This window comes from Myotis davidii, unplaced genomic scaffold (assembly GCF_000327345.1).
Source record: "Myotis davidii unplaced genomic scaffold, ASM32734v1 scaffold73, whole genome shotgun sequence".
Taxonomy (NCBI): Eukaryota; Metazoa; Chordata; class Mammalia; order Chiroptera; family Vespertilionidae; genus Myotis; species Myotis davidii.
The window spans coordinates 2017741-2028652 of record NW_006286675.1 but is presented as its reverse complement, the minus strand read 5'-3'; the positions used below and the strand labels follow the sequence as shown (position 1 = coordinate 2028652).

General features: G+C 42.2%; 1 protein-coding gene across 1 annotated transcript in view; it reads left to right on the top strand.

The window, feature by feature from the left end:
• The first annotated feature begins 10255 nt into the window (after window positions 1–10255).
• The window catches only part of RAD18 (RAD18, E3 ubiquitin protein ligase), a 62944-nt gene continuing 62287 nt past the window's right edge, over window positions 10256–10912 (top strand). Inside the window, exon 1 of the mRNA XM_015560350.1 lies at window positions 10256–10278. Within this exon, the coding sequence (XP_015415836.1) occupies window positions 10271–10278 (8 nt within the window). The 5' untranslated portion in view covers window positions 10256–10270. The remainder of the gene's footprint in view (window positions 10279–10912) is intronic.

Below are 10912 nucleotides of genomic sequence, written 5' to 3'. Positions count from 1 at the left end.
TACTTAGTCACCGAGCGAAGCAGGTGGGCTCCTTGACGTTTTCTTTAGTTTGTTCTCATCACCCTCCGGAAGCTTAGTGCAGGTGTGCCCTGACCCCTTCCTGACATGTCCCAGCTCCTCACAGCTGTGCATGTTTCTCTTTTAAACAAAGAGGTCAGGACTCAGGCTCAGCGTTAGTCAGCCTTCCATTTAACCGAATTATTTCGCCTAAATGACATTGTTTTGGTGTTTGGCAAGGCGTTTCGGCAGTGGTGAGCTCAGGACCCCTGCTCTGTTTGGTCAAGTGCAAATAACATTTTGCTGCGCTCAGCATCATTTGCTTGGTTTTTCTCCTGGCGGGCAAGATCACTTTCTCCTTCTCTTCCTCGGTTTTGTTTACTTGAGGATTATGGCGTCTGCCCCACTGACTCAGCAGGCGGGTCTGAGGATTAAGTGAAGGGGCTTGTGGGCGGTTAAAGTAAGTGTGAACCTTATTCTTCCTGTCATCCTCGGTGTCACCTGCCATCCCTGGGGAGTCGAGATTAGCCCTGTGGTGAAAGCTGACATTGTGGAGAGGAGCTAGGAGAGCTGTGGTTTTTCAGCTGTGGTGGCTTTGGAATTCAGGTGCAGTGGAGAAGAGCACAGGTTTGAGTTCAGGCAGTTATGCCCATTCTCAAGAGCACAGCCCAAATATAAATGCTAGCAATAGTTTTAGAAATGTTGCATGATGATCAATTTCTGTAATGCAAGCAGAACAACTAGAAAAAAATCTTTAAGGGTGGTAAGCCGTGAGTCATCAATTTGGAGAGTCAACAAACGCTGGAGTTGCCATGGTTAGCTGGACACAGTGCAAAAAACGATGATCCTGGGTTAAGTCTGATCTCGGCCTCTCATTTAACTGTGTGACCTTGAGTTAGTTACTAAAACTCTCTGAGCCTGAACTTCCTCAACTATCAACTGGAGGCAAAAATAAACAGTCTGTAGAGTTGGTTAAATGAGTTGGTGTGTGTGACAGTGACCCTGTCTGACTCATTGAGCTTAATCTGGGGGCTCAAAAAATTACTTGCCAGTTGACTGAAGGTATCTGGAAGTCAAACATTCAATTGATGCATCTTATTATTAGCACTTAACGTACGTTAACTTTTCAACGTCTTTTTGTTGTGAATATTTAATTGGATAAAGGAAGTGAAAGTTCTGTAACCTGTAAAGCTACCTTTTGCTTGTAAATTTAAGCATATTTTTATATTCCTACAGTGGTCTATAGAGACAGGTTCCATGTTTTCTGTGGCTTTAATATCTCACCACAGCACTGAATTGAGGTTTCAGCACCAGGGAGTGTTCAGTGACAGAGTCGATTGAGCCCATATTAGAATCATGAAATCTTAAGGTTGGGAAGCCAGTCTCTTCAGTATTTTAATCCCTTTTATAATGTATTCTGCCAGTTTCTCATCTCGGTTTTTGTTTGAATCCTTCCAGGGACAAAGAATTAGCTGCTCCCAGAAGTAACTCTGTTTGAAGTTCATATTGAATAGAAATCTGACTCTAGATCCATGGTTCCTAATCTAGGATCCATGGACAGACTTTGGTAACTGGATTATTTATTAAAAATTTTGTATGTGTGCTTTTCTGAGAAGAGAGTCCACAGTTTTAATCCATTTTTCAAAGGGATCTTGTGACACCAAAAACTTAAGAACCTTTGCTCTGATTATTGGCTTTTCACCCATTCTCTACTTCCCCGTTCCATTTTCTCTAAATTAAAGAAATCTGAGGGCATCTGCTTGATCTGTTTGGGTTGAGGCACATCAGTGTGCATGTTACTTTCTTGGAGTGGCAGGATGAAAATTCATACGAGAATATCTATAATAATAAAAGTATAATATGCTAATTAGACCAGATGCCCTTCCCGGGTGAAGCCGAGGCTGCAGCCCTGGCGGCGGCAAAGGCCTACTCTTGCACGAATTTGTGCACTGGGCCTCTAGAGTGTGTGTGTGTGTGTATAAAAGGCTAATATGCTAAGTGTCCTTCCCACTGTCCAACCTGTCACTATGATGTACACTGATCACCAGGGGGTGCCGTGACACACACACAGAGAAACGGCACCGTGGGCCTGGTGCCAACAAAGCAACACTCGGCTTCCCCCAGTGGGACACAGGCCCTGCCACCACTCCAGAGCCACAGCCCACCAAATTACAGCCGATGCTGCCATGGCGCAAAATGCGGCCCACAGCCCAGCCCAGCTCACAAACAGTGGCTGTGGGTACCGGGTAATGACGTTATGTTTTTGTTGACATTCTGAAGCCGAAATTGTCGACAGAATAGACAGAATATGTCGGAAGACCAACTATTGCCATAATGTACCTCTGAAGCAGAAAGAAGCTGGTGTTGTTGACAGAATGTATCTGAAGAAAACTATTGACACAACGTACCTCTGAGGCTGAAAGAAAGTGACATCAGAATATGTCTGAAGGACAGTCATTGACAAGTACTACCAATACTGGTAGGAACTGCCTTCATAGCGAAAATGAGGTAAATGAGGATGCAGTTAGTGAACACAGTTGTGGCGGAATGACTGTTACATGTCAATTTTGCCTATTCCTAAATTTCTCCAATGAAAAACCATTTGAAGGAAAATTTACTTGATGTTGTAGCAAAGGCAGTTTGTCCAAATGATATAAATTTTCCAGAATACCTGGCATATTTAAAAGAATTAATGATAAACAAAGATTCTGACAGTAAAAATATTCGTTGTTATATCATGTTGTTATTGTTTCTTATTAATCAATTTTTATGTTATTTTAATGTACATTTTACTAATTTTCTTTCATCTCTGACACTTCTATTATAGACAAAGGGCGAATAGTGATATTAAAATATTTCTTCTAATTAATTTCCTTTCAATATGCATGAATTTGTGCACTGGACCACTAGTGTTATATAACAGCTGGTTTGATGTGGTGTCACCTTCCACAGATCTTGCTCAGCAGACCTGTCAGAACCATTCCTCCACTGGAAGAGGATGGTTATATAGAAGAAATTACAATGGAGTAGATGCCAGGGCTCTGTCTTCCAGTTCTGCTTCTGCTCTTAATCGATTTTCAACACAACCCTCTTGCTTTTTGAGTCAATGGTAGCTTACCATATAAAATAATGGAAGGTTTTGGTATTATAATGTTTATTTCCCTGGTTTAACAATCACAAAAATTTCTGACTTTCACAGGTTATAAGTGTATGTGTATATAGTAGAAAAAAATTAAACTTCAGGATAAGAGCAAGGACTAAATGAGTTACCCATTATCCTATCGTCTAGAGCAGTGGTCGCCAACCAGTGGTCCGCGGACCACTGGTGGCCTGTGAGGTCCGAAAGGTTGGTGACTGCTGGTCTAGAGATAACTACTGTTTGACATTTTCTCTTATTTCTGGTCAGTTTACCTTGTGTGTACTTATGCCCGTACATGCCCACAATGTGTAAATGCATTTAAAATTTGGGATTCTTGGGGTCAACTTCTTGGGTTTGATCCAACTGCTTTTAAGCTCTATAGTCTGAGTCTGCAAGGCTGGGATTCAGATGCTGTAGACCTCATTGGATTGTTATGGAGATTAAACTACATGGTTCTATTATTATTTATTATTGTTATAGATTTGTTCTCTGATGCATTTTTTTTCAGTTTCCATTAAAACATGAACATTTTCCTATGGCATTTTTCTTTGAAAGCATATATTTTTTTAAATGGCTGCATAATATTTCATCATATAGACTATTAGTGACGTTAGTCTTTTTTTCATTTGTTATTTTAAAATTTAAGTAATACGGTCACATGGTTAAAAAAATACATGAAATGAAAAGTAAAAGTCTGCCTCCCAACTCGTCCCTCTTCTATTCAGTTTTCTAACTCCTGTGACCATTTATTACTTTCTTGTGTATCTTTTCAGAATTTCTTTATACCTGCATACAAGATAAAAATGGAACACATTCTTATTCTCCCCTGCCTTTTAAGCTAAAGGTAGCATACCATATGTACTGTCTTTTTTCACTTATCTTGACAATCTTTCCATATCAGTGCATAAGAGAGCTCCCTCTTTTTTGTCTTCTCAGTATTCTATTGAAAAACATTTCATTTTAAATGATTTAAAGATTTGGGATTGTGAAAGTAGATCCTTTTTGGTTGCATTCCAGGTTGACACACATCTGTCTGACTTTCCAGATTGTCCACTTCTTCACCTCCCTCTTGCTGTCACTGGCTCCAGTCTCCCTAGGGCTTCTTTGGCTCCATTGTGGAACCATGCAGAAGCCAGTCGGGGAGACAGGAAGTTTAGTCCCGGCTGGACTCATGCCCCATATGCGTGCCTACTCTGGTTACTAGTGTCCTTATGTGTAAAATAAGGGGTTTAACTAGATAATTTCTACTGTTTGGCTTTAATATTTTCTGATTTGGTTTTAACCTGTGTGCTGACTGACTACTGGTACCTTTCCCTTAGCAGTGACTGTAGGCCGGGGGATGTCGTCTGAAGAGGAGGTGCCTTGGAGTACAAACTGGAAACGTGTGGGAAGTGGAGCAGGAATAGAGTAGTCCTTTTGTGAAGGAGTAACAGTATTGTGTAAAAATCTGTACACTGCCAGCTTGATCCGTTTACAGTGTTTTGAATGTGTAAGAGTCGCATGGGGGAGGTTTTTCTCTATTTGTTAAGATCTGCAGTTTATGTGGAGTTTGTATATTTGACAAATAAGTATTACTAAGTTATTTTTTTAGGGATGGAGAAAGAGTTCTGTGCCAGACATTTCAATGTGGGTGTCTTTCTGATACATATATATGTATATTTGCATTTCAGACAGTAGATGATTTGCTGCGGTGTGGAATTTGCTTTGAATATTTCAACATTGCAATGATGATTCCTCAGTGTTCACATAACTGTAAGTATATACTGTTTCTGTGAATTAGTAAAAATGTGATTTTTATGTAAGTTAATCTTGGGTCCAAGCCCCTCTGGCAGTGACTGGACCTTCTTGAATGCTGGGTATTCAGAGACGGAGTAGCCATGAGAAGTTGTGGGTATATAAGAGAGTCTTTATTATAGAAGCCAGTGGCCATGTAGCCATTGCTAACAAGGAGCCATTAGACAAAACAGTTCTTCAAAGCAAAGTCCCATTCTGTAGCCACACAGGCTAGGTAACAACACATCTTTCCCACACAGTAGCAGTAGCCTCTGTACCCACAGCAGCTACTGTGGTCAGTAATGCAGCCCCACATAACAGCAGCCTCAATAACAACAAAGACCTTCATTGCCTTTCCTGGGAGCAGCCTCACCAAGCAGCCGCACCGAGCTGGTCAGTAACATCCTTCCTGATACTTCCTTCCAAATAGTGACCTGAGTCTTTTGGGTTATAGAAGGGCATGCTTGCGCAGTGTACATACAGATTACTGTGGCCTTGCTCGAACCTGTGTATAGTCCTTGGATACCTTGATTAAGATTCTCATGCTCAGAGTGGCCTTGAACATCCAGCATACTCTGAATAGGGTTCCTACAGGTAGTATTAATTAAACACCAAAGATATGTATACATTTATTTCTCATTTTTAGCTCCATCTTGAAGTTTTCAGAAGGTCTTTTTCACCATTTCCTCTTGAATATGAAGTTTTTACCATCTTTTACTTCTAACCTATGTGTTTCTTTATGTTTAAATTGAGCTTTTTATAGACAACATATATTTGGGTCTTGCCCTGTAATGCAGTTGGACAATATCTGTTTTCACTTGGACTATTTAGACCTATACTGTTTAGTACCATAGCTAAATGTGGCCATATGTGGCTATTTACATTTTTATTAAAACTAATTAAAGTTAAGAAAAATTAAAACTACTTTTTCAGTTGCCACCTAGTACAGATTTTACAAACTGTCTTCATTTAAGGAAAGACTTTCATTGGTTAGCCCAGCTAGAGATTCTGGGGGTGTCTTTAAACCTTTTCTGTGGATGTATAGTCTCTGGACTTGTGAGTGTAAATTCCCAATAAGACATTTTGTTGTTTTGTTGTTTTTTTCATTAGTTTGTTATCTCTTGCTTCCTCTTGCATCTGTGGTACTACGGGACCTCTGGAACTATAATGAGCTACTCTGCTCTTTTCTGATCCTAGTGGCCCCAGGCATCTGGCGTGTGCCCCATCCTATCAGCACTGCAAGTCAGGCGAGACAGAGGCCAATCCCGCAGGCAGCCCATTGAAAAGCTGAACTATTGGTGCATGCTACCCTCTCTTCTTTTCCCCCAAAGGAGAAGCTACTGAGCTGGATCAGCCTCTGTATACTGTCCTGTGTGTTTTCTGGAGCAGCAGCAAGCTGCCCAGCTCTTTTCTTTGTTAATCCTCACAGCCCCTTTAGGTGCTGGTGAGATGTATGTTTTCCAGGGCAGGACATGGATTTTTGAGGGCAAGTAATACAATGTGTGGACTGAATTGTGTTTCCCCCAAATTCCTATGTTGGAGCCCTAATTCCCAAAATGATGGTATTTGGAGATGGGACTTTGGGAGATAATGTACTTATATTACCCATCTGTTCTGGATTGTTGTCTACTTTGTTCATTAGAGCCCTTAGCTGCATATTATAGTTGTTTTACATCCCTGGTCTGATAATTCCAACATCCCTGCCATATTTGACTGGTTCTCATGCTTGCAGTTCCTTCAAACTGTTTTTTTGCCTTTTGGTATGCCTCATAACTTTTCCCTAATAGTGGGATGTGGGGTACTAGGTAAAAGGAACTGCAGTAAAGAGTCCTTTAGTAATGTGGTGAGGTGTGTTCTGTAGTCCTGTGATTAGGTCTCAGCCTTTTGGTCAGCCTGTGCCCTTGGACTTTGCACTTCACACATGCTTTTCAGGTCTCCCTCACCCCCCAATTCCAACTTACCCCATCCAGAAGTAGCTGGAGTTGGTTGTTTCCCTTCCCCCAGGTCAGCTGGGCGCTGATAAACCCTAACAGAACAGGCCCTGGTAGAATAGTTTCTCGAGGGCAGGCCTTGTTAAGAAGAACCAGGTGCTCGGGTGCATTTCAAAACACTACCTTTCCGCTCCTCCTGCAGAAGGACTAGGGGGTTTTTGTCTGATAGTCACACTGAGAACCTGGTAGACCTCTTGGAGTGAAAACACATTAAGTGTGAGCCCCTCCTCACTCTCACCCCGCTCCCCAGTATTTGTGTTGCCTTAGGATTTTTAAACTCAGACTGTTCACACCATTTGTCAGTTGCAGTTCAGGTTTTACCCCAGCTCTGGTTCCCATGCAAGTTTCTGAGTATGGGTTTCTACTCTGGTAAGTTGTGATTCTGTTTCCAGCCTGATGTCTCCAATTTGGGGGGCAGCAGTTTGCCCTGTGACCTCACTTTTCTGGTGTATCCAAGAAAAGTTGTTGATTTTTCAGTCTGTATGTTGTTTTTCTTGTTGTTAGATAGAGTTATGACTTCTGAGCTCCTTACATGCCAGACCAGAAACCAGAAGTCCCCCTTTTACCATTGCTTCCCAAAGAACTTAACTTGGCCCATTTTTATAACTCATTCTTTTGTTTTTCCTCCTGAATGTTCTTACTAAGGCTGGTATGACTTATTCATTTATTGGCCATCTGTATCTGAAAGCACACTGTCTCCTCCTCCTTCACTAAACTGAGTCCTTTTTTAAATGAAGCCCCTTCATTAAGCTGAACTTGGCCTAAAAGCACATTGTCTACCAGTATGATACCATTCTATTAATATCTATTTTTTCTTTAAGAGAGATCATTTTACACTGCCTTGGGTGTGAAGAATTTAGTTAATGTCAACTTCCTGCTTAAATTGTTAGGACTTATTACACTGTAATTACTTGGCTATTTTGTTAGCTCTTTGAGGTCAAGAACCTTCCATTATATATTGTTCTTTTCTTAGTGTTAGTCACAAAAGTACTTATTAAATGTGGGATAATGGACATCATTTATAGAGTTAGGATGTAGAAATCCTAACTGTGTGTATATATATATCTTATTTCAAAATTTATATGTTAGAATGTTAGTCAGTGGAGATATCTGACATCTAGAGTGTGATATGCAAATCAACTAAACGGCCAAACAGCAGAACGACCATCCTGACAACCATGCTATGATACTGGCTGGCGCCAGGCCAGCCGAGGCGGGTGTGGTTGGTTGGGGGCCCGGCCATCGCCCCATGATTGCCAGGCAGAGGGAGGCCCAGGCTACTGGCCGGCGGGGTGATCAATCGGGGAACTCCCTCCAAAGAGGGAGGCCCAGGCCACCAAGTAGGGGGCTGTGGTGGGTGGGCGGGGCCTCCCTATGTCGGGTGCGATCTATTGCATGATCGCCCTGCAGAGAGAGGCCCAGGCCACTGACCGGCGGGCTGTAGCGGGTGGATGGGGCCTCCCTCTGCGGGACACGATTGATCACCCCAAAGAGGGAGGCCCAGGTTACCTTGCTGTGGCGGGTTTGGGAGGCCTTACTCTGTGGAAGTGATCCATCGCGGAGCCCTGGCCGAGTGGGCAGGGCCTACCTCTTTGGAGTGATTGATAGGGGGGCTTCTGGACTGTGAGAGGGCACAGGCTGGGCTGAGGAATCCGCCCCTCCCCCGGAGTGCATGAATTTTGTGCACCGGGCCTCTAGTGATTCTCTAATATCCAGTCCAGGTCTTACATGTATGTTCCCTACATTTTACAGATGGAGGATATAGAGAGTGATGTATTTTGCTTATGGAGTTGTAATGCTCTAGGGACTCATTATTATTATTATTTGATATGCTTCTCTCTCCTAAAAATGCTACTTAATCACATTTGCAAATGTGCATAGGTAGAGTAGAGGTACTAGAATTTTGATATTATAATGATACTAGAGGCCTGGTGCACAAATTTGTGCACGGGTGGGGTCCCTTGATCTGGCCAGTGATTGAGGCCTATCAGGGGCCAGCCAGGCAGAGGGAGGAGTTTGGAGAGGGGCTGCGGGAAGTTGGCTGGCATGGTAGGTTGGCTGTGGGAGCACACTGACCACTGGGGGGCAGCTCCTGCATTGAGCGTCTGCCCCCTGGTAGTCAGTGCACATCATAGCAACTGGTCATTCCACCGTTCGGTCAATTTGCGTATTAGCCTTTTATTATATAGGATATGCTGCTCATAGAAAATATTTCTGCTTCATGTGTACACAGAAGCCCAAAGGAAGATGTGTAATTATTAAATTGAGCTATAAAAAAGACATTTTTAGAGAAAGGACCTCTAAAACACATATATGGAGAACTGTGCTTTGTTCAAGTTTTTATGGGGACTTCTTACCTAAATGTATTTTAGGAGGAAAAACTAATTTTAAGGCCAGAATGTAGCACTCATAAAATGTTAAGACCCATGTTTTTATGGCTTTTCACTTGTTATTATTTCTCACATTGCATAGGAAATCTGATAGTAAGGTTATTATTTGCAAGTGACTGGTGTAAGTATTTGTGCAGAAGGCAAAGATTCATGGCCATTGGGCTGAACCCAGCCTAACTGGTCCCTTACATCTTTCCTAGTGTCTTCAGGGACAACACTAGGAAATTCGTTGTTAGTTTTGTTAGTGGTTTCTGAAGCTTTTCAAGTAGTGGAAATAGATGAAAAGGTAGGTAAAAAGGGAAAGTAGACATTAATAGGAGTAAAGAAAGAAGTAAAAGAGACAGTAAGGCCTAACAGCAAGGACACTTGGACTAGTTAAAGGGGCTTGGGTTCTAGTTCTGTTGGGTTCATGGTGTAAGGATGCCATTGAACTTCTCTGAGCTATTATGCAAAAACCCTATGTAAGAAATGATAGTTTGTTTCTCGAGTCTAAGCTTTTACAACATCAGGCACACTGTCTTTGCCAAGAGGGTATCACCAGGGAGATGAACTGTATTCCATTTATGCTAAATGACTACTGGATTTACCATTTTACTCTTACATTCCTAAAAACCAATCTTGTTTTTAAGAGAGCATCTTTTCTTCTGGAGAAATGTTTGGTAAAGCTGAGTGTTGGCATCCTCATTCATATTAAGTTTTACCTTAGTACAGAGTATATATGCTTTGTAGAACTTTTATCAGACTTCCAGTTGGCTGATACTAACTCTGTTTTTAAATACCATATTAGTGTGAGATAAATAAACTTTATTTTGAAGCTTTCTTGGAAGACTTAATGGGATGGGAAGTCTCAGGAGGATGGGTCACACATTTTCAAAAACAAGATCATGACAAGTAAATTATTGTTTATGACTTTTTTCCATCTGTTGTTTTTCTGTTCTAGACGGTCACAGAGCCAGACCTGAAAAATAACCGCGCATTGGATGAACTGGTAAAAAGCTTGAATTTTGCACGGTATGATGTGACTTTGTGACTAACCCCTAACTACTTTCGCCTTTTATGTGTCCCCTCTTTATTCTGCACTTTTGGGGATTAGGGAAGGCAGAGTTGTGTATTTAGGGTAAAGTAGGGAGGCAGCAACAGTTATTAATCAAGCATGGACAATTTAATTGTAATGGGATTGTCTCCCTCTACTTAACAGAATCCACCTGTTATGAAAAACAAGAGTTAAAATGCAGATTTGAGCAGCACTTACTTTTGGGTACTACAAAGATACTCCAGTTCATTTTTTATTTTTCCTGCCCCAGGCCTAGAGTCAACCATTTCCCAAGGAGCCCTAGTTCCTTTTATTGGAGAACTAGAGGCCCAGGGCACAAAAATTGGTGCACTCGGGGGTCCCTCAGCCTGGCCTGTGCCCTCTCGCAGTCTGGGACCCCTTGGGGGGTGACCACCTGCTGGTTTAGGCCCGGTCCCTGGGGAATTGGCAGTCAGACATCACTTAAGCTGGCAGTCAGACATTACTCTGGCAGCCCGAGAGCCCTCGGGGGATATCCACTTGCCAGCAGGGAGCAAGCCTGAGCTGCAGTCTGACATCCTTAGTGCTGCTGAGGCGGCGGCAGAGGGCC